The sequence below is a fragment of the Chinchilla lanigera genome, unplaced genomic scaffold (genome assembly GCF_000276665.1).
Source record: "Chinchilla lanigera isolate Chin_1 unplaced genomic scaffold, ChiLan1.0 scaffold00026, whole genome shotgun sequence".
Classification (NCBI taxonomy): domain Eukaryota; kingdom Metazoa; phylum Chordata; class Mammalia; order Rodentia; family Chinchillidae; genus Chinchilla; species Chinchilla lanigera.
Window position 1 is genome coordinate 24,045,588 of NW_004955427.1, and position 23,405 is coordinate 24,068,992.

The window sequence follows — 23,405 nt, forward strand, 5'->3', positions numbered from 1 at the left end:
ATGCTGGAGATTTAGCTCAGTGGCACAGCACCTGCCTGGCAAGTGCAAGGTCATGAGTTCGATTCCCGGTACCGGAAAAAAAAATGCATGACATTGTTTCAGGACCTTACTCATAAATTAAGAAGGTGGCAACTCTAAAGTAGATTCCTTAATTTTATAAGAAACATCATTAGTCAGTTAAGTTCAGGATCTAGGAATCACTGCTTAGCCATGCTAGAGACCGAGTGGGTTCCTCAATAACAACACATTGAATTTAACTACAAAACAGAAGCAATGGCATAAGCAAGCACCTATCATGTTTTGTCAACAAAACTAGAAGATTTTAAGTAATTGGATTTTACACTGTTCTGACAAAATTATTTTCAATAAATTCTATTAAATATTCAGACTGATGCTTTGTTGGTGTGGAAACGCAACTAAAATTATGTTCCTAGCTTGGAAGATCTAGGGCGAAGGGTGCACTGACACACTGGGGAGAAGCCAGATTTTCTACAGTAAACGAGCCTGGCCCTGTTCTTGGCACCTGGGTGTAGTCCAAAGGTAAGGACAGAGCTCACGTCTTTACCCTCAGTGGCTAAGTCGCCTTCTCCTGAAGCTTCCAATCACCAAGTGCTGGTTGGAAGTGAGACAGGCAGGGAGCAGACTGTGAGCAGAATACGGGCGAATGCAAGCTATGCAACCTTTTACCAAGCTTTGTTTAAATAAATAGCACAGAAGCTGTACGATTGTGGAAAACCACTAGTACTGCCATATAGTGGGAATAAAACCAAACCATGGAATAAATTCATTGTCTCCCTCTCCTCCTGGCATATGTATTCAGAAGTGTCAATAAAAGTGAAGAAAAAAGACAAACTACTTAAATACATCTACCCCCGCTCCATGCTACTGTCATTTCTTGTCTGGACAATGGCAGTTGCCTCCCAACTCAACTTCCTGCACCCAGTCTTAGCCACTCATCACCAAAGACAAGTCTGATCATGCCATTTCCCTGTTTAGAAAAATCCTCAGCGGCACCTTCTGTTCCTAGAGAAAGGTCAAAATCAAGCTCCCATTTTCTCTCCTCACTTCTAGCAAAACAAGCAAACATCTATTTTAAAAGTGACCCTGGCAAGTGGCTGCAGCTTTTACCAGGTTTTTCTTTGCAACAAGCACTTTTGTCTAAAAAAGATACACAGCAGAGACTATGGCTTTCCAAACTGTCCATAGTCAAGGGTCAGTTTTTGTTCGTGCTTTTGGTTATCTTTTCACATAAAGAAAATAAAGTCCCACTTGTTCCTCTTATCTATCCCCACAGGTACCAACTCTCATGAATTTCCTTTTCTACTTTTGTAAGATCCAGTAACAGCTCACATCAAAAATTACACTTGTAGTGGCACTAATATAGTCTGCTTTTCAAACTTTCCATGTGAATCACCCAAATGCCTTGCTAACACCAATTCCTGAGTCCGCACCCTAGGAGGTTTGATTTAGTAGGTCTGGGTAAGGACTCAGAAGCTGGTTTCCAGTGAGTATCCAGAGGATGGTGATGTTGGGGACCGACCACTCAGACTCACTCAAGGGCGCAGTCACACTGGGGAGAAGACTCCTGGGATGAAAGCCAGGAGCCCTCTCAGCACAGAAGACCTGGGAGAGTATTCATCGAAATGTTCATGGGCATTATTAGCTCTTTGGGTCAGTAGGGCTAACTGTTACTGTATTCATTATGTTTTTCTGTATTTCCCAAATTTTATTTAGATTTACATGTACAAGTGTGCATGTACATGTGCTCACCTCTAAATTTAAGCACTGTGTATGGATATACACATACATATTTTAAAAGAGTAACTTGATGTTTTGCGGCAGCCACATCATTGGAAATCTTCAGTATGTGTACGGACAATATCATCCGTGGATCTTTTCAGCTTAAGTATTGACTTTAGGTATGTTATGATAAAAAAGTAGATGGGGATCAATGCCAAGTGCAATGTTCATTACATTAGCTTCATGGCTGCTCTGAATGTGTAAGCTGGGGCAGATGCAATAGTCACTTTAAGCTTGTCTGTCCTGTCCTTTCTGGTCTGAAAAGATGGTCTAGAATGAAGACCTTGGAATTCTCAGTCCTACCTCCTCTTTGACATTTGTTGATAGTTCACTGTTTCTCAAACAATGACCCCTTCCCTTCATCTTCACAGCTTGACGTTGTTAATCACGGTTAGTATTTTCCATCAAACCAACCTACTCTGGGTCTTAGCCTTTCCTGTAAAGTGTGTGTCTTTGTTTCTGTTGGGATGGCATCTACCGAACTGACTACTTAGCTAACCTGCTTCAGGAACCATCTGCATCCTCTGGAGGGGTGGTCATGCTTGTACATGTAACAATGTCCCCTGGCCACAGCTGATCAGTCTGGAAACAAACACATGTCCAAACTGGATCAACCAGTTCCTTCCCGGGAATCTCAAGTTGGGAAAAAGGGAACCTTTTCTTTCAGAACAGCTAAACAAGTGACATTCAAGAGCTATTTGGCACCTCTTACTTTCCATCAAGTTGTCTGGACAGGAGAGATGGCCAAGCACAAAGCAAAGGGCAGAGCAGATATGAAGGTGAAATCACACTAGAATGGCCCTGGAAAGAAGGCCCTGACCTCCAGCTACTGGAGTTCCCACATTTCCCCGATTCCTACCGTTTCTGATGCTGGGATTCCATCATATACTTCAAGATCTTGCCAACAAACTGAACTCTTTGTTACTTAAACTAGGTAGGCTTATTGATACCTGAAGAATCTTAGCCAACCAGTATGCTTTCTTTGAAAGCTGCATCACAGACTTTCTAGGTAGCCATATTTTATTTTTGCTTTCATTCTGTTCTTTCTATTTTTTTCCCTCACTGAGCTCATTAGTGAAGTATGGTGAATGTTGCCTTTTAAATCTCTCTTTCCCTTGTCCATCTGTTTTTTGTTGTTGTTGTTGTTGTTGTTGTTTTGTTATTGTTGTTTGTTTTTGAGACTGGGTCTCATCATGTAGCCCAGGCTGGCCTTGAACTTGGCCTCAGCCTCCAGAGTGCTGGGGTTATAGGCATGCACCACTACACCTGGCATTTTCCATCTCTGTTTACACCATTCTTTTTTTTTTTCTGGACACTTTCTGAAATTTGCCATTTTAAATGTACAGGCGTGTGGATACACCTATGCCCACTGGCCCCACTGTAAAGCTCCACGTGATTCTGTCACTTTCCCCAAAGCTTCAGCCCTTCCTCATCGTCAAACAGTCCTTCCAAGCAGGAAGATCAGGCCCAGAAGCACTTTCCCTTCTCGAGCCATACTTCCCTTCCTTGCTGACGTGAAGGGAGGTCAGCTGAAACAGAGATGACTACTTTCAGCGGGATGAGACTTCCAGTGGGGTTTTGGATAATTAATGGTCTCTCCTTCCTTCTAAGCGGTTTAGTGCTGTTCTCCAGGACGTTTGTTCAACGTAACTCCTTGACAACACACAGCATTTCCATTGGTCTGAATCTTTTTATAGCCTCATGCAGTGACAGGCCAAACATAATTAAAAGGTATTTTATACATCTGCCACCCAACTGTGGGTTGGGGTGGGAAAGTGTGCAATAGCTGTAAGTGGAATGCTCTGGTTTCTCTGGAATGGGACCATAAACAGGGAAAACAGGCTCCATGTCCTCACTGGCCATGTTGGGAGGCTAGGGGGGCACGGTGTCTCCACTGAAGAGATCTAGAGTCTTTGGAGGGCAAGGATAACCTCTGAAAGGACACGGGGTGAATAGGAAAGAAGGGTGGACAAAAATGTCTGTGGCTAGAAGAAAGTAATCTGGGAAAATTATGTGGGTTCTGTAATCATAAAGTGACAATAAACATAAAACAGACACATGGCTTCAAGGATGGGTATATAAGAAGGATTCTTAAAGGGTAATGAGAGGGGAATGGTTAAGTAAATTATAGCACAGAACATTATAGAACTATCAAAAGTGATTTACACAATTATGGAAATGAAAACATTCTGTAGGTTACTAGGTTTAAAAACAGATTACAAAACAGTATATTCAGTGAGATCCAATTTCTTTAAAAAGACACACACACACACACACACACACACACACACATGCTTAGAAAGATGGACAATACCCCACTTTTCAAACTGTAATACATATGCAATTTTGCATTAACCAAATTCCTGGGTCCAGTAAGATTCAAACTGTGATTCAGCAGGTCTGCAGGGAGGTGGCTGAAACTCTACATTTCCAACATGCTCCTGGGTGATACTAATGCTGCTGGTCCCATGGGCCAGCAGGACACAGAACAGGTGATGAGCTCATTTACTCTACTTCTCTTCTTCCTTTACATCTATTTTCGAATTATTAGGGTTATTAAAGGGCATGCATTGTTTTATGCTGTGCAAAAACAACATTTATTTTAAAAAGAGAAAAAGGTGAAGTAAAACAAAGTGCCAGGGGAGATCTTATAAAACTGTGTAAAACTCAGGCAACAGAGGAAAAGTACAAACCCAAAAAGAGAAGAAAGGGGCAAGAGACATGTCTGATAACAAATGTATAAAAAAATCCTGGACAAACGGTATAAGGAGACAAAGCTGTTGGAATCTCAAGTATAAACAGGGATTTTTTTTCCCCAGAAAGCAAAGCAAAGCAAAGAGAAAAGGAAAGAAAAGAAGAGAAAAGAAAAGAAAAGTAATAACAAGACAGGTGTAGGCCTGAGCCATCCAGGTGCAGGTGGCTCTACTTTCGCCAGGCTACTCAGGCTCCACACACTCAGGAACTAGACTTATGAGCAGGGCTTGCTCTGCCTTTTTGAAGGATAATCTCTAATGAACAGCAAGGAATGAAATGTGTGCATAACTAGAAAGTTAAAGGAAACTCTCAGAAAGGCAGGACACAGGTCATGCCTGAGCCCAGAATATATACTGGAGTTGGATGACCATGGGGAATGAGGAGTGAAGGACTCTCAAGAACATTGCAGGGTTGGTAAAAGCTGGTCTCCCTCTCCTGCTAGATTCGGGGGAAGTGGGTGCCCCAAGCTGTCTGCATAGAGAAGATGTAATTCTTGCCTGTGAAAAATCCAGAGTCCCAGGCCAGGGAGGTACATATTGTCTTCTGTGGCAGGTGGTTGGAGAACAGTGATGGGTGGTTAAAGCTCTGGTACGAGGCCACAACATTAGGTGATGAATCACAGACTAGCAAGGTGCCATCATCATAGATGGGGATGACAGTCATATGTTCCCAACTCCTTAACCCACACCCGGGGCTGAGCCTAACTTCAAAAGAGAAGGCAGGGGCCAAGCGTCTTGAGCTGGTGTGTGACTGAAGCAAGCACAGCAAATGCCTCTTCTTAGAGTACTATAAATAATGTTTATCATCAGGCACATTAAATTGCTTTGCAACAGTAAAAGTAAGAGAGGTACCAAAAGCCAAAAATGATATTCAGCACTCTCTGATGATAAGCTGTCACTGTCAGTTACCGAAGATGACTGGGAGTCGACAATGTTGACAAGTGTCTGCCCTCTGCTGGATGTAATGACAGCGACTTGGGCAAATGGAGAGGACACAATAATGTCTCCTGGATCACAGCACAATTCTGGCTACTTCTAGGACAACACAAACACAATAGGGATGACTTGACCTTTTCTTGACGTAAGAACTTAATAGAATAGTCAGTGGATGCAGGGGCACAGTAAGGACAGCAGTGACCTGAGGGAATGAACCCCACTGTGCTCTGAGAACACCAGGAATGGACACACACAAGTCTGCACCCCAAGAAGCCTCTCAAAAGCACAGACTCCTCCCAAGCACAAAAGTGGAAAGGCCTGGAGCCCAGCTGAGAAACTGGCTTGTATTAAAGCGTGACTGAGATAGTGACAGGAGCTGAGGTTGTTCCTCTTCTCTCCTTTCCATCTCCGGTTGACCTCCCCGGGCCTCTGCATTCTACACCCCATAGTCCCAGTCCCGCCTGGTCCCAGAAGCAAGAAGGGAACCCTCAGAGGAGATCAGCGAGGACACGAAAGAGGAAGAAGGTATTCTTCCTGACGGAGCTGAAGAGGTGAAGCGAAAGGCCCAGTATTGAACCTAGCACTAAAGCCTGGAGGCCCGACTGGCTCATGAAGAGACTCCACAAAGGATGAAAGTCCTCACTCATCACCAGCCAGCTTGCGGGATAACCTAGATTCTTCTTGGCCCTGCTTCCTCACCCACTGGATTTTTCCATGTCCGTAGGCGGATATGGAGTCAGCGCCTAAGCAGATTATCTCAGCTTGCCAGCCAGGAAAGACTGATTTTTATTGGGGGCTGTTGATAGGGAAATGTGGGTTGAAGAGGGTTTTTGAATGCATTTCTTCGGTTAAATTGAGACTTCTACCCCCTTACGGTACCCCAGGTTAGGGGCCTCAAATAAGAAAGACTAGGGTTGCATAATGTTGAAAACATTTTCTTTTGTGAGGAACTGGAGAGATATGATTTCTCCTTTTGGAAGAGTATTTCCAAAAATTGGTTAGGCCAAGCCTTGGAAATAACATAGCAGGTTTAACATCCTGAGGCTAACCTGACATAGTTGGAAAATCTTGGGCAAGTCATCTAGCCTCTCTAAATTTCTATTTCCTCATCTTTAAAACCAAGTTAAATATGTGTAAGATTGATTCTGATTCTAAAATCCTGTACCTGCCAGCAGAAGCCTATGAGTACTCCAGAGGCAAAGTACTTCAGAGGGGAGCTGAGTGAGGTCTGCATGGGGAAAGAGGGAGTTTGGGACTTGAGGGCTATAAATTCAGGCAAAAAACCCTCACAGGTATCATAGTCTTGAGGACCAAGGGAAAAAAAAACTATTAAGAAGCTAGGCACAGAGCCAGGTGAAGTGGACACCCATAGTCCAGAAAGGAGGTAGGTTAAGGCAGGAGGATCACAAGTTCAAGTCCCACCTGGGCAACTTAGCAAGACCCTGTTTCAAAATAAAAAAAATAAAAATGCCTGGGGGTGTAGCTCAGTGGCTGAGTACTCAGTGGCCCAATACACCCTCTCCCCCAAATGAAGTTAGTCATGGAAGCTTCTTGGCTGTGACCATACCCACTTTCCTGGCCTACATCCGGGCCTTGGCTGCCAAAAAGATACACCTGAGGAGACATGCTTGGTCATGGCCTCGTGTTTCTGATGTAATCAAATGCCAGGGGTGTTGTTAGGGAGAAAGAGAGGATAAATTGAGCTCCCTACCCCAAGAGGGCTTAGTCTACTGCAGGGCTGGAGCAGCAGGTTTTTAGCAGCGTTGCTTCATAACGGGTGGAAGGAAGAAAGGGGTTGTGGTGACTAGCGTGCATCTTCCATCTAGTGACTCTTACCGAATGCTTTCTATTAGTTATAACAAAGAGGGCTGGGGTGAGAACTGACTACTGAAGAGAGCAAGATTCTCTAATCTTTTCTCGCCCTTTCACCTCACAAACTCTGATATGCGGACCACGTGACCCAGTGAGAATGCCTGGCGAGCTTGCTGATGTGGATGTGGAGCGATGACTGTCAGTTTTCAGACTGTCATTCCAATTGGATGCGACAAGGATAAGGAGGAAGGAATGGAGACAGTAGGACCCCTGGATTCTCTGGCCCCCAGCTCCTTGACTATCACTTGTAATTTACATAATTTTAGTGTTTCTTGCTCCATTTCTCCACGTTGTCATCCTTAATCCAAAGTCCACATGGGGAGGGGGAAATGCTGAACATTATTATATAGTTTCCTCAATTGTCCCATATATAATAACAGGACATAACTTATTTTATATATATATTTATTTATTTATTTATTTATTTATTTATTTTTTTGGTATTGGGAATCAAACTTAGGCCCTGTGCTTGTCAGGCAGGTGCTTGTGCTACTGAGCTGTATCCCTGGCCCTTATTATAATTTATATATAATATAGATATAATTTTGTATGTTTTCTTTATCTCTGATCTCAAATTTTGTACTTTTTTCTTTTCTGTCTGCGCTGCTTTTATGGCTCAGTTGGAGTCCTCAACACTGATGTTTACAGTAAGTGTGGTTTTCAGGAACGAATTGAAGAAATGGGAAATTGGACAAACTGCTGATCTCTCTCTTTCTCTACCTGGCCACCTTCAAGGCTAAGGAAATAGAGGTTACATTCTGTATTTGTCAACTGTATCTATATCACAAAGTACAGTGCATAGCTTCCTCAGCAAGGAACGGTAATTTGAAAATCCAAATGGAAATTGCTTTGATTAAACCTAGGTTATTAAATCTACTCAGTATGTGTTTTGGTCCTGGACCCACACAGTCACTGCCTCGTGTCCCCTGCTGTGAGCGGCTGCAGCCACACCTCTCATACCAAGTCTGCTCTGAGCTAGGCACCTTACTCTCTCAGAAACCTCTAGTTACTCTGATCTTGTTCAAAAATTGTTTGTCTATGTTTGTTTTCCATAAGTATCTTTAAAAAGGCAAAACCAAAACAAAACAACTGAAACAGCCAAAACACAAGATCCCTTTTCTGCTTATGGATAGCAAAGGTCTGAAAAAACAAACAACAAAAAAACAACAAAAGTAACCTTGCTGGGGATCAAACTCAGGGCCTTGTGCACGCTAAATACATGCTCTACCATTGAGCTACACCTTCAACCAAAAGTAATTTTGGAAAAGAATATGTACTGCTATCAGACTGCTTCACATAAGCCAAATCCTCCCAAATTGAAGACTATCCTTTTTAGCAGACACTCAAGAATTCTGACTAGGTTTTTAAAAATCTAAAGTATGATAATTTCCTTACTTTAATAATCTGAGCATTCTGAGTTCCATTTGATGTAGGGGGTGACTGAAACCCTTCATAACAAGTATCTGTATTATATGGCTTTATGTCACTGTAGTATCTTCAGAGACCACTAAAGAGTATCCAGTTATTCACTACTTAGCTTTTTAAGTGAACATTAATTCTGTAAGGGCCTCTCTATTTGCAGATTCTGGATACATTTGTTTCTAGAAGTGCTTCCCTAGTCCTGCTCTTAGCCTCTCTACTATAACCTCTTCCTAGTTTACAGTTAAGATGAACCAGATGACTGAAGTTATCAGGAGTCCCAGCTGGACATGCAATTCCAAATCTCTAGGCTCTGGCCTGAGTGGCTCCACGCTGGGTACACTAAGAGAGTTTGTTAGCTTTGTACCCAATGTTGAATTTGTTCTATTTTATTTTTCACTTATGCTCAAACTTCATTACTGAGTTTGCTAATAAAAAAGCTTTATGAATGAAGAAAATACTACTGAGGAGGTAAAAGGAACGGTATAGTGCTAGAAAATAGGAATTGGGGCCTTTCCACACATTAAATAAAATCATACTACTTTTAATCTAGTAAACTTGGAATACAGACAATTAACACATTTATCTGCAGAATGAAGGGCAAAGCTACCCTAAAATAAAGTCTTGATTATTATTATTTCTATTACATCTACTATATCCTATACTCCAAAATTTCTTTCATAATTTTGAATATAATGTCTAATGTCTCAATGCACATATGAAATTGTCGGTGCAAATAAGCTTAAATGAATCACAACTGCTTTTCTCAAAGAACTGAACTAAGTGTGAAATACACTGCAGTCTCAACTGCTTTGTGCCCCATCGTCGGCCTCAGGGGCACAGACGTCAGTTTAAAGCAGGTGGTTCCAAATCTGCCTGTAGTCCCGACCCCTAGTTGGTGTTATATTGAGGCCTCTACACTGCCCCACAGGCTCCTCCTTGCTGCAGCTGAGTTGCTTTTGTTAATCAGATGGTGTTCCTGCACTAAGACTCCTGCCAGCTCCCAACAGTTACTATTTGAGCCTAAACTCCTCAGCCCAGAGATCAAACAGTCCAGTTCCCGTGTACTTTGCCAACCAAGTCTTTCGCTTTGTGCCTTTTTCTCTTTCTATTCTCCAGCCACGCCCCCTCACAAACTGTCCCAGAACAGCTCGGGGCCTATTGCTGCCCCAAGGTATTTAAGTGGTTCTCCTGCCTGATATGTCAAACTTCCCTCCAATTCCTTCCCCTCAGACATCCTCCTTTGGGAGTGGCCTCGGCCTCCCTGCCTCCCACCCTGACTGATTCTCCTATGACATTCAGCACAGTCCATGGTCAGGGCTATTTAGGAATGTGTACCCACTTCCAAGACCTCAAGGCCTAGACAGCGCCAGGCAAGTCTTTTTGTTCTCCCCATGCTACTCAGCACAGGCCCTAAGAAGACAGTGGATTTTAAGCGAAGGAAAGAAGCCAGGGCCTTGCCCAAGCGCAACTCTCCCCTTGTGCATACGTACGATTTCCACAGTTGAGGCCACCAAGGCCGAATGGGCAACTGCAAGTCAAGAGAGAAAAAGCAACAAGAATTAGTTTCAAATCTCAAATGAAACGACAAAGGAAATTTATCTGAGTCATTTCTTTACTTAGGATAGTTCTTCCTTAGGACAGACTTTATTTTAGGATAGTTTTACAGTAAGATTTGTAACATCTTCACCAGAATAAATGAACACGGACCTACCTCATACAGGTTTCATTTTCAAGTCTATAGCCATCTTCACAAGCTGAAAGAAGAAAAGGAAAATCCATTAATGTTCATCTCCCATGGGTCAACTTACATGAATTAAATGCCACCTATTCTACTGTCCACAAGACTGTTATAGAACCAGAAGGTTGCAGATAACTGAAATTATCTGTAACCTAACTAAATACTGTTGCCAGCCCAACTCAACCTCAGTAAGAAACTTTTCTTAACCTCTTTGTGGCTCTCAGTTCCCCACCTATAAAATGATAACAACAATAACAAAACTACCTTATAGTCTCTTAGAGGAAATTAAATAAAATGAAGCCTGCAAATGGTTCAGCATAGGCCTGACATACATCAACCACTACATAAATGTTCATAGTTGTAATTATCAGCAAATGTAATTCTTTTTGGAAATTCTCTACAGATAAAAAATGTCTCAGCTGGGCATGGTGGCACACACGTGTAACTCCAGCACCCTGGGAGGCTGACATGAGAGGATACACAGTTTGATTCCAGCCCAGGCAACTTAGTGAGATCCTGTCTCAAAAATTTAAAAAAAAGCGCTGGAATGTAGCTCAGTGCAAAGGTCCTGGATTCAATTCCCAGTACCACAAAAAAAAGTCTCCTGTGGAACATTCTTTCATATGTACAAGGACAAACCTTTAAATCTTTGCCTTCTCTGACGTACATCAAACTTTTAATCTAACATTGGTCTTATTAGCCTGCTTCCATGAGGTAGAAGTTATAGGTGATACTTTCTGAGACATGATTCTGGTGGTACCCAGCTTTTTATAAGAAAATCCTCATTTTATAATCTGAAAGGAATTCTACACATATCTAGATGTGACCTAATTGACACCTTGCCCACAAACAACTCTAAACCCGCTGGTGGTGCCACTCCTGGAACGCTGCTTCACTGAAGAGACCCAGTTCTTCCCTGGATCACCAGTTCCCAAATCTATTTGATCATGGAAATACTTTCAACACTGCAATACTACAACATAGCACCATAAACTGTAATGAACGCTTGGATGAAGGCAGATAATGAAAAAAACGGCCTCGCACACAAATTCTCTGATGCAAGGAATGATTAAAAAATTGATCCATGATTAATGTATGGTAGCAGTGCATGAAAGATTACAGATGAAAAAAGGTATGAGGTACCAAGGCTGCTGTCTCTGAACAGGCAGCAGACATACTGAGTTCTAAATACTCGTAGGATGCATGATGAGAGGTAAGACTGGCAGGGTGGTGTGCAGACCCTGAAGATCCTTTTCCAGAGTTGTGCCTGTCACCATTTATTAACTGTGCAGATGTGTTTAATATTTTTTCCTTCTACTTTTTTAATGGGAGAGGTTAAATGTTTCTGGCATTTATTTTACTTCCTAAATAACTTATCATAACTAGCATTTTGCAGAACACAGTTTGGAAAACCCTATTCTAAATAATTTGTAATTTGAGCTGGGCAGAGTGGTGCATGTCTATAATCCCAATATTCTGGGAAGCTGAGGCAGGAGGATTGCAGGTTGGAGCCTAGCTTGCCAATGTAGTGAATTAGCAAACCCTATCTCAAAATTAAAAAAAAATACATAACTACACAATCTATAATTTATCTCATGGCGGATTATGAAAGAGCTATGAGCCTGGACTGCACTGTTAAGGTTCCACAGAATCACTTTCCCCAAGCTACATTCTCTTGTTCCAAAGGGTATTATTTTGTAAGAAGTAGCTACAGAAAATCCTTATGGCATTTATTACAGGACGTCATGGACCACACTGCCACAATACCCCTCAGTTACCTCTTGGTGAGGGTGCCCAGGGAAATTTCTCTTGGAGCCCAGTGCTTCGGAATATCGGAGATGGTTCCTAGACAAAGGCACTTTATTTTATGGAACTTGGCTAGTTTTAAAAATTAATTTTGCCTTAAACCTGATTTACTTTTTAATATTTTAAAATCTTATTTCACTATATCACTTTTTATTAGGTGCTTTAGATCCTTTATGCAAAAAGACAGAATATGTTATTATCCCATTTGGGGACAGGGTAACAAGACCTTATCTCCCAGTCTTTGATGCCTCTGAATTCTTTGCTGGCTTTATGACAGGGGGTCTTCCCGAAGGAACAGGCTGAGCACCCTTGTCTTTCCTGGGTACTGAGGTGGGTTGATGCCCCCTAGTTTGCTGTACTCTGAACTCTTCTTCCTGAAAACATTTTTGTATCAAATTTACCTACTTAACACTCATCTGCCGTGCAGGAACTCTACTCTTGGCTGACATCCAGCCATACGTAAGGTCCATCTGCTGTCCTGCATGAGAGCCAATGGGCTGGGATATTTTCATCAGTAGCAGAAGTGGTCTGATTCCCTGGTATCTATTTCAAAAGGGTTCATTCACTCATTCATCAAAGACTGAATGCCACTGTGTGCCTGGTGCTATGCTGGGGGCCCTGTGGGGAACCACTTCACAGTGAGACACTCCTGTGCTCATCAGGAGCCAGCTCCTCATTATGTACAGCCCGGAGGGATGCTGACCACACAGCACTAAAGATGAAATGAATGTAACAACAGCTTACATAAATGCCCCAACTGGGCTTCCCCCATTGCTATCAGAGACAGGCAAATTAAAGCATTAGGGATTTAAAAAATAAATAAATGAGAGAGTCTTAATAACAATTTTGTTCCTTTGCGGGTAGTAAGTCAAGAGGTGCCAATCTTTTCCTACCATATTTGCTGTCTCACTGTCCATGTGTTCATTCAACAGTCACTTACTGAACCCTACAATGTGTTAAGCCCTATTCTAGATGTGATTCTGGCCCTAAAGGCACTTGCAGTCTAGTGAGATGCAAACAGATTGCTAGAATTCATCGTAATGCCTACTTGATGGAAAGAAGCTAAGAAACCTAAAGAAAGGGTACCTGTTTTAATTTTTTAACTAGCTTTCAAAGTCTGGTAAAGACACTGTAAAGATTTTCATGTGAGACCCTAAGGAGCATGCGTGTTTGTGTATAACTGAGAACAGTACAAAAACTAGTTTGAATTGCACTGATCTAGAAATAATTCCTCCATTTCCCCAGGGGACTGACAAATTGGAGGCATCCTGAAGGGTTATCATTTGACACATCCTGTGCTCCAGCACCCACGGCCAGAAGATGTCACTACTAAGCCATGAGAACCCAGCTGACAAGGCTGCGGCCCACAAAGCTCCAGGATCCACTCCTGGGAGGCCTGATGGCCACGGTGCTGCTGAAAAGGGGCTTCATGGCCTGAGCAACAAGCCCACAAGCTAACCAAGGTTTTCTCACACCACTTCTTGGGTCATTACTTGATAAATGTAAAACTGCCGGGACCTATGTCATTATACTTGGCAAATCTCTGACAGCTCTGCTTTTGCTAATGCTAGCCTCTGGCACAATTATGAAATTGCTGACTTGGAAACAGAGGGAAGTAGCTCATGCCAGCTGGAAGCAAGGGTGGCAGGCTGGGCTGTTCTTGGAGCACCGCTCACAGAGGCCACCTCCTTACATGCCTGCACTTTTACCCCTATTGTCCCCTCCCGGCATCTGCATAGCACCTGACACACAGGGGCTTCAGTGCCATCGCCTTCCCATGTGAAGCCAGGCTCGATTCCCTGTTCCTTCTTTTTATTTTATGAAAAAACAAAATAAAACAAAATTTCATAATCAAATAAGAAAATATCAACAGTTATTACACTGTGTATCACTGTCTTCAAAGTGGTTATCAGAGTATAAGACATAAACCAAAACGGTTCTCACAAAAAAGAAACAGATAAAAGCAATCTTTCTTTTCAATGATCTAAGAAAACTAGTATTACAAACGAAACCGATTAGCATATATATTGAAATATTTTTAAAACAATGGGATTGTAATTTGGGGAAGTATTTGAACTTCTTATGTCCTATTTATCTCTTTACCTTGATCTTTATCTTTTTGTGTGTATATATAAATATCTATATTTCTCATAAAGAGAAGCTATGCAATATTGAGCTTGAGTACCTGACTTATTTCATCAAACATTATGTTCTCAAGTTGTACCCATTTTCTTATGAATGCCTCAAGTTCTTTACAGCACAGCCTACAAATGCCTCAAGTTCATCTTTCTTTATGGCAGAGTAGTACTCTATTGTGTGTAAATACATTTTCCTTATCCATTCAATTGTTGATGGACATACACTGTTTCCAACATGTGGCCATTATAAACTGCTATTATAAACATGGGTATGGAAGTATCCCTGTAGTAGGATGATTTGAACTCTTTTGTTAACTCCTCATTTCTAAGAAGATCAAGAAACACTTGCATTAGACCAGGTAAGAGGGAACTAGGAAGTGCCATCTCTTTGTAGCAAAGCAACAGACTGGCACGGCAATGAGAGAAGCTGTAGAGCAGTTGTAAGTGGTACTGATGCCCAGCTCAGAGAGCTGGTTCTTTAAGACCCACCACGGGTCCTGCCTGGAGAATGATCTTGCTCACTTTGAAAGAACTTTGTTCTTAAACCTAACAAGGTCAGATGGTCTGAAGATCAGGATGAGAGTGCTGCCCCAGAATGTATTTTTACATTCTTTGGATGGAACAAGCCCTTTGGTGGAAGTCCTGACAGAAATAAGTGACATGTCACCTTGCCCCAGTATGTGATTTTTACTCAGATCCCAGTACATCTGTCACCAGCAAGGTGTTGACTGGGCAGGAAATCTGCTGTCAACTGCATTCCATTGGGAGGCAATACTTAAAGCTACATAAAAAACAAAAACTAGCCTATATTTACAGTGCCAGCTTTTCTGCTGCTGATGAATTGCAGCAATCTTTTATGTAAGAGTGTACTGTGCTCTGGTCCTGAATTAATTTTATTTTAAAGCAATATTCTCAGACTATACTCACGGAGCAGGCTTTATCTCAAACTGAGTAATTGAAACCTCACCTAAAAGGTTAGAAGAATTAGATTTCAGCTCTCAAACACTTCATGAAAGCTTTAAAACTACAACTCATTAATTCAACATCAGCCTGGGTAAAATACAAGAGCAAATGCTGATGGCTTACAAAGTACTTCTCCACACACTTCCTTTTTCTAATTATTAGAAATAACTAATGAAATACCATAATACTCATTTCACAGAAGAGGAAACTGAGGCTTGGGGAAATGAACTAACTTGCCCAAAGATGAAACCCAGTGAGGAAGAGTATGGCTCTGCTTCAGGTCTTCTGAGCCACAGCTACCTCTAAAAGGCACAGGCCGGGCTCCATGCTTGTATTTCCATTTTAAAAGATTAACAGGCAATAGATAAAGCTGTGGTAACTATAACAATGATTTTTCTAACTTCCTCTAAGTGAAAAACAAAACAAAACAAGCATCGCTCCTACAGGTATTCCATTCTCTTTTCTTTTCCTTTCCCCTTTTCTTTTGAATGGAACTGGATAGATCAGCATGTACCAGTCAGACAGAGATAATGCTATTATTCTAAGGAGATAATGTAGTCAATGCTGCTGTGAACAAAATAACAAGAACCAGTCACCCCCAACTTAGAAGAGTTGCACCCAGAGGAGAGAGGGAGAGGACTACACAGAGAAGAGCATCTTCCTGTTCTAGGACAGCGCAGAGCAGCAGGTGAAACCGTGGCTACCTCGGCAGGAGTGATCCATCTTGTTGAACTGAAAGTAGCCCGATTTGCACTGGCACAGTGCAACTCCATCCAGGTCGGTACAGATGGAGGTCTCTTTGTCACACTGTGGACTCTTCCGCTTGCACAAGCTGCCCGCTGAAATGGAAAAACAAGACAGTGAAAACAAAACAAAACCTTTTCCACTTCAAAACTTAAGATGCATGAACTTGGTATTCCAAGAGGCTCTGAAAAGTTTTCCAAGGTTGCTCTACACTGCCTTCTGCCACCCCTTCTCTGTGTCAGCTCTGGCCCCTAGCACTGAGTGTTCACAAGCACTCCTCACTGAAAACGTAGTCACGGAGAAAACATACTGGAGGAGGTGCAGCACCCAGTGCAAATGAGGCCTCAAGCTGGGGTGTTCTACACCTTCAGTGCTAGAGGACTAGGTGGGGGCAGCAGGAGGACTGGGCCAAACCCAGAAAACATGACCATGTTTTTAGGTAGCTGAGAAACTTAGGTCACAGACAGTTCTTACTACATGGATCTGTCTCAAGTAGAAGCACGTCTCAGGTCTGTGTGTCTGTATGGCCTTGGGCAGTGATGGCGAACCTTTCAGAGATCAAGTACACAAACTGGAACTCAAAACCCACTTATTTATCACAAAGCGCCAGTGCTGCCCCCGTGAGTGCTGTTATCCGGTGTGCAGCTGCTGGAGTGATGCTGGAGCTATTTAGCTTGTAAATGACAGAGAGGGCTCTGCATGCCCACCGCAGCACATGTGACACAGGTTCACCACCACTGGCCTGGGGGATGCGGCACACTCCTGCCAAGTAGCTTGCTGCCCTGACAGTGCGTGCACTGCCCAACAGAAGAAGTACCTGACTGCCTATGCTGGAGTGTAGTTGTGTCTATCTGGTTGTCTCTCCCACTACAGTGATGGTGTCTTATTCACCTCTGGGCCTTTGGTACCTAGTATGTCCACAGGTAGGACTGCCTGTGCTGAAGATGTACCAGTTCATTGGTCACAGCACCACTACCAAGAGAAGCAGAGGTGGGCAAGGTGGAAGCCAATCTGGCAGGCTGCTTCTATGTTCACTTTAGGGCTTTATTTATTTCTTAAGTGACAAAGAATCATTTCATTATTGTAAAGCATTCATTGTTGGGCACACGCTCCTCTACGAATTTATTACAGCAGATACAACGAGGGCACATTTTACCATCTGAGGCAGACCTACCGAAAAGGGTCCATGTAATAAACGGGAGTGCTCAGACAGAAGAGCAAAAATATGAAACCAACTGGACGGTGAACACCCACATATGGGGCAAGGGAAGATAAGCGTGCACTGTTATTGGGAGGCAAGAGCAAGTTCAACACGGGAGGAAGGCGGACATGGGAAGGGACATGTATATTGCTGGTGCTGAGCGGTGTGCTGCCAATTCTCTAGCCATGGTCTGCCTTCTTCTACTCTAAAGGAACCTCAACCTGTTCAGAAATGAGGCAGCAGCTGTGGCCACTGCAAACCTGCTCCTTGGCCAGGCAGGCCCTGGAAGAAGGGCTAGCATTAGGGCTCATCAGCCCACACAGGATCCCAGCAGCCATTCTGGTAGGGAGTTTTGAGAACTCAAGTCAGGGAGCAGCCTGGGCACTGCAAGGTAAGTTAAGGACACAGCTTCAGTTCTCAACCCCGAATTTCCTGCCTTTATCAGTGGAAGTGCGCATGCTAAATCAGAACCCCATTTGTGTGTGACTGAATTTCCTTTGTTTATTGTAAAAAGTCTGTATTTAAGGGGGAAATTTTTTTAATGGAAAATCTCACCAAGCGAACACTGCGAAGTTGGCATCAGGAAGGTACTGAACCTCTACTACCCTCATCTAAACTCTTTGAAGGCTTTGCCAGTCCACTACCCTTAATAGAAAAAGAAATACTGCCAGGACAAAAAGTTATCTGGGCATCCCTAGCCTTGTCCAGCGGCCAGCCTGGACTGCCGGGTCTGATTAGATATTTTCTGGAAGCCAATGTCATGTTTTCTTTCCATCCTGCCCACGGATCTAGGCTGCAGGCAAACACTCTTTGCTGTGCTGAAGCAACTGATCCCTGCACAGAAACAGATTTACGCAAAATCAGGGAGAACAAGCTCTGCCTCTGCAGTAAGGAGCTACCTTCCTCAACATTCTCAAAGAATGTTTTATCATAATTCCATCAAACAAAACCACATACAAGATATGATCGAAATATACAGGGAATGTTTAAATTTTTAAAAAATTACAGTAAAAGACGTATTGCCATTAATCTCCTTCAAAATACTCTCCCTTCTCTTCAAATACACTCATCCCATCATTCTTACCACTTTCTCAAGTGGCCCTGGAAGTCCTTTTCCTGAGTGTCTGTAAGGTGATAAAACATAGAGCGAATGCTGCTGCCAACTGCCATCCATGGAAAGGTCGGCTTGTAAAGCGCTTCTTCACCCACCTTACTCACTGGATCTGGCAGAGTGTGACTTCTGACTCCTTCCCAAAGTCAAAATGAGCATGAAGGGTGAACATTTTCAATGGACTCAGGACACTGAGGCAGCCACGAAAGTGCAACTGAAGACGCTCACAAAAAGGACTTCCAGAACTGCTTCGAAAAGTGTCAAGAATGATAGGAAAAGAGTGTTTGAAGCAAGGAGGTGCACTTTGAGCAGGATTCATGACAATATGTCTTTTACTGTAACATGTTTTTTAAAAAAATTAAACCTTCACCATTTTTTTGACCACACTTCATATAATCTCATTTTCATTTTAAGCCTGATGGTGTGATTTTTCTACATTCACAGTTCCCATGGTCTTTCCTGGGCATAACATCCGCCCAAACAGACAATGAGCACTCAAGTAAATCTAAGGCTGAGACATTCCATGGGGGATTTCCAAGGTCTACAAACCTCTGGAGACCATGAGAACTGCAGTTCTTTGTAAAGCAGGGAAGTGGATGGTTTGTGAATAGAAGGGAAAAAAAACCTCCTTTCCAATGCAAGTGTCCAGAATAGCCAAGTACTCTCCACATGCCGGAAACACCTAGACGTCAGAACCTGACAGCTCCTACTAGTCAAGCCATCTCCCTAGAAGTCAGAAAAGTTACCAAGGGACTTGGGTAACTTGGGGTGTGCTTGCAAAACCTGGAGGGAAAAACAGGCAAGTGAGCCCATTTTTAGTCAACATGCATGGCTATTTCTGTTCTCAAAGGCTCTGAAAGGAGAAGTAAAGACTGAGGGCCTCAGAAAGGAAGCAAGGATGACAGGAGCCACACTGCAAGCCACATCAAATCAGTTCAAAGAACAAAAGTCAGAGAGCATCAGGGCTGCTATGAGCAGGCTCTTACAAATCCGTCTCTCGCCACCTGATTTGCAAGGCACAAATACATTTACAGAGGACAAATGAGTACTATTTGTACAAATGCTGACCATATAAAACGTACTCCATAAATATGGAGTGAGTTGAAAGGTTCCTGCCTCACTGGGGAGGAAAAACTGGTACACCTGAATCCTTGGCAAAAGAAACAAAAAAGTCAAACCAAAGAGCCTCAGTTTTCAGGACAGTATAATGGGGCATACACCTTATCCAACATCCCATTTGAAAGCCACTAGAGTTATTTTCCAGAGTTACTAGAAAGTTTAATCCATATTTTCAAATTAATAGTTAGCCCTTAAGTTGGCCAAACTCCAGCACTTTTTCCAAGGTGAAAGGTTAACTACCCAGCTCTCAAGTTCCACAGTATGCAAGGCCACAGAAGAAAATTCAATGGACCGGCAATTACAAAAACCTAACCCACTGGAGTGTCCTAGATCAACCAGTACACAGAACGCAAAACCTCATCTTTCACCTTCTGTCCAGCATCTGGATGCCAGACGGGGAGGTTTACACTACATCCCGCATCCTCTGCCAGCACTTGTCCTGTGGTAAGATGAGCTAACTAGAACCCACTTTGATCACTTATGATGTGCCAAGTGGGACCAGCCCCTTCTGCAAAGAAACACCATTGATTCTAGCTGCTTTCCCATCCCAGAGGTGAAACTTCCCCTCCAAGACCCAAATCTGCCTTCTAAACTTGTCTCAAATTCCTTTCTTCATGTGCCTTACTCTCGATGCACTACAGAAGCTTTTGATAAAACAGGCAAAGCAAGAACAAGAAAAAAAAATCATCATTGTTATTGGTGCCACTGCGAGTATTCTGCTATGTATTCTTCTAGTGTTGTTATGTGTGTTTATAATTTGTAAATAAGCAAAAAAGGTAGGTGATACTGCACATGCATTTTTTACTTAATAGTGATCATGATGAAGCTTTTGGGGTCACTGACAAGCAGATATGCTTCTGTGTGTGAGTTTTTCTCCCTTGGGAACAAAAGTAGTTAGCTTCTCCTTATTACATTAGATCCTATATCCCTCTCCTTCCCACCCCTACACCATACAAGAGAAACAGAAGGGGCTGCACGTCACGGACCAAGTGCCCTCAAGGCTATGTGCATGCAGGGCTCTGTGGGTGTGTATGTGTGTGCATGTGTGTGTGTTTGTGTGCACCTGCACACCCCCACAAAGGCGCAGACATACAAAGTCCTCTTGCTCCACATCCTTTCCAAAGGCAGGCTCTCTGATGAGTTTTTCTGGGTTTGAGCCCAGAACACCTTCTATCCCTGGGGTCTGAATGTGTGGGTCTGGGTCTGAATGTGTGGGCAGGGTCCTCCCCAAGGACCTTTACATCTCTTACCTCTAAAGACCCGGGCCTGGGATCCCAAGAGTTGGCAGACCTCAGCAGAGGACCTGCAGGAGTTGACAAATTTCTGAATCCCATCGTTCAGGTCAAACAGTGTCACACTGGAGGCCAGGGAAAAGGTGGTTTGCAGGGAAGTCACAAATGCACTGGACTCCCTAGGGGCAAAAGTTGTGAAAGTTTACTTGACCTAAATGACACGAGGACCCCAGAGTTTTTAAAAAATAAGTGTCATCGCTATTCTCCAGAAGGGAGTAAGAGCACATGAAGGTCCGTGACCTTGACCCTGGGCCGCACAGTGACCCCGCTGAAGTAGAGCCCAGTTTTGTTGCTACTGTCCATGTTAGAATAGCCTCCCTTTTCCAGAGACTGGTTCACAGACAAATATAATTCTGTTTCTTACCTAGATACGTGAGCCGTGGATCGGATATAACCAGGTAATGTTGAAAAACACATATTTAACTGCAAGGAAGAACAGGTTGATCAGTAATTGCAAGTTAGACAAAAGCCTTTGACCAAGAACCTATTTTCAGGATAAAATAGACATTTTCCAGCCACCAAGTTATCAGCAGGCAGCTTTGCACACAAGTGGTGTCCTTTTTTCGGTTCCTCTCTTAAATGCCTGTCTGTTGTTCCCTGAGTACAAAGGGACAGAGGCAAATAGTAAATCAGCGGGGAAATCTTGGCAGGAAATGATGTTCAGAACAGCACCCTTGGACACAAAACATCTTCAAAGGAGCAGATCTCTTCTAAGACCTGGGGTTTCAGAAAACTCAGCGGCAACTGTTTATTTGGATTCTGCTCAGTGAACGGGCACACTGAAAAGACTCAAATTCTCTCAGCTTCCCCAGGACTCATGCGCCCGACACAGAGCCCTCATAATCGGCAGTGAGTTGACCTAACTCAAAGATAGGTGTTCTTCAAAAAGGCTCTCCGCGGGAAATTACATTCTGTCAGTCAAGAGCCCTTTTGTACAATTCTTTTTTTTTTTTTGTCTTTTTGAGACAGGGTCTCGCTATGCAGTTCAGGCTGACCTTGAGGTCATTTTGTAGCCCAGGCTGGCCTCAAACTCGCAAGGATCCTCCTGTCTCAGCCTCCCGAGTGCTGGGATTATAGGCGTGTGCCACCACGCCCCGCTCAAGACCCCTTTTTTTGAGAGAAAATTAAAAACTGCTCCCCGTGTTTGCCTTGTGCCCTCAGAGAGAATGGAAAATCCCTCTATTCTGTAAAGTATGTGCCTACTTCCTTCCTACCCTCCATAACAGAGACCAGAGATACTTTCCATGGAGCAGAACGTCTCAATGTCATGTCTCATGAAGACTCATCTGTCTCCAAAGCCAGTGCCTCAGAGCCATCTGATGCTTCAGAAGGTGGAGATAAGTGTAGAATGTTATCAAATGCTTACCTTAATAACTTTTTCTCTGAGGACTGTTAAGCAGAATGGTATCTTGGGAAAGACCACGTGAGTGGTTTCCTCAGTTGCTGCCTAATTCTTTATTGTCTCTTATGGGCAGGTTCATCATATCACCAATAAATTACACAGTGATATTATGCACAGCTAAGTTAGTTAGAAATATTACAGGCAGTCAGACAGTGCTAGGCCCTCGAAAGGAGTCAATACAGATACATTACAATGGTGGGTAGCGCACATTTGTTAAAGGCCAGACCTCAAGACAAAAGATAGAATGACTATATCTACATTCTAAATAGGTATCCATTACCTTGGGTAAGGGACCAAAACCTCCCTTTCAGGAAAAGTCCTGGTTCTTTTCCTGAACATTTGATATATGACTTGCTTCTCCATTTGATCTCCACTTAATCAATATTATTTAAGTGATTATACTCTAATCTTATAGGTTCACCATGGTTTTGTCCTACCTCATACCCACCTTGTGATTTCCCATTGTATCAATGTTACCTAAGCAACTATACTTACAATCTCATTAGTTGATTATATTTTTTTCCTACCTTAGACCCATCTCACCTCATAGTTTTGCTCTATAAAACTCCCTTGAGAAATGGGGTCCTCCACAACCCAGCCGGGACCCCTTCTGTCTCTCTTAGAGGAAAGCTTTCTTTCTCCCAATACATATTTTCTGCTTTTAACCTCTGTTGCTCTTACAATTCATTCTTCAGTTTTAGAGAGCATGAACTCAACTAGCAGGTGGGCGTTAGACTATTTCCCTTATATTATTTGGCAGTTAACTATCATCCCTTTATCAGTGATACTGGACAAAAAAATCCAAGTCAAATAAGACACCAACTCTAAGTAACATGAAGGCCTGCACCCTGCACAGGCCCTAAACTTCTGTGCCATCTTAAAAGGAAAGTTGTCCTAAAGCACTGGGTCTTCCCTCTTCACCAACAGCCCTCACTGGTAAATGCAGCCTTTATGTTTGTGATCAAGAATTTGCACATGGAAAAGACACACAACAGCAGTACAGTCTAAATGTGAAGACATCTTTGAAGAAATACTTCTAATTCTCAACACCTCTCTTCCATTTCTAAGAGGCTTTGTATTTTACCATGAAGTTTCCCTCTCAGACATA

The 23,405-nt window shown here is 42.9% G+C and overlaps 1 protein-coding gene across 1 annotated transcript in view; it reads right to left on the bottom strand.

The window, feature by feature from the left end:
• The window catches only part of Heg1 (heart development protein with EGF-like domains 1), a gene marked incomplete at its 5' end in the record, with an annotated part of 80,291 nt that overhangs the window by 10,395 nt on the left and 46,491 nt on the right, over nucleotides 1-23,405 (bottom strand). Inside the window, 5 exon segments of the mRNA XM_005386545.2 lie at nucleotides 10,274-10,311; nucleotides 10,495-10,537; nucleotides 16,133-16,267; nucleotides 20,854-21,014; nucleotides 21,260-21,318. Coding sequence (XP_005386602.2) covers nucleotides 10,274-10,311; nucleotides 10,495-10,537; nucleotides 16,133-16,267; nucleotides 20,854-21,014; nucleotides 21,260-21,318 — 436 coding nt within the window.